The sequence below is a fragment of the Tupaia chinensis genome, unplaced genomic scaffold (genome assembly GCF_000334495.1).
Source record: "Tupaia chinensis unplaced genomic scaffold, TupChi_1.0 Scaffold000195_1, whole genome shotgun sequence".
Classification (NCBI taxonomy): Eukaryota; Metazoa; Chordata; class Mammalia; order Scandentia; family Tupaiidae; genus Tupaia; species Tupaia belangeri.
In genome coordinates, this window is record NW_006159670.1 from 960894 (window position 1) to 961533 (window position 640).

At 51.4% G+C, this 640-nt stretch overlaps 1 protein-coding gene across 1 annotated transcript in view; it reads left to right on the forward strand.

The window, feature by feature from the left end:
• Positions 1-381: 381 nt before the first annotated feature.
• The window catches only part of SRP19 (signal recognition particle 19), an 8119-nt gene continuing 7860 nt past the window's right edge, over positions 382-640 (forward strand). The window contains exon 1 of the mRNA XM_014587203.2: positions 382-519. Coding sequence (XP_014442689.1) covers positions 382-519 — 138 coding nt within the window. The remainder of the gene's footprint in view (positions 520-640) is intronic.

Genomic DNA, 640 nt, shown 5'->3' on the forward strand with positions numbered 1-640 from the left:
CAATCTTGCTGGGTACAGTATTCTTGGTTGAAATTGTTTTTCCCTTAACACTTTAAATATATTTTCCCTTTCTTTCCTCACTCACATTGTTTTCGTCCTGAACCTGGTGGCTCGCTCGCTCGCTCTCTCGTCAAAATTTAAAAAATAATAATAAATGGAATTAAATAAATAATTCGTTAAAATAATCCTTTTAAAAAAGAATTGCTTTATTTAATTTTACTCATTGTTATTTACTTATTTTAATGTTAGCATAAAGAGAGAAAGAGACGGAAAGAGAGCGGGAGAGCGAGAAAGCAAACTGCCAGGTCCGCCCTCGCGCCGCAGCCCACCACCCATCACTGCGCACCTGCCGGCCCAGCACCGACTTGGTAAGGAGTGCGCATGCGCCCGAAAGCTCCCCGGCGAGATTCGAGAGCAGAAGGATCTGTGTCCTGCTCCTCTCGCGAGAGGCGGTATCCACACGCCACGTCAAAGGTTACCATCCTGGCGCTGAGTGACAGGCGCTACAACAAACGGTCGGTGAGGACGCTGAGGGGGGAGGCAGCAAGCCTTTCCGGTGGGCGGGACCGCCCCGGAAGAAGGGCGGCCTGGGAGCTCCGGGAGCGGGCTGAGGGCTGCGCTGGCGCCTGCGGACCCTGGC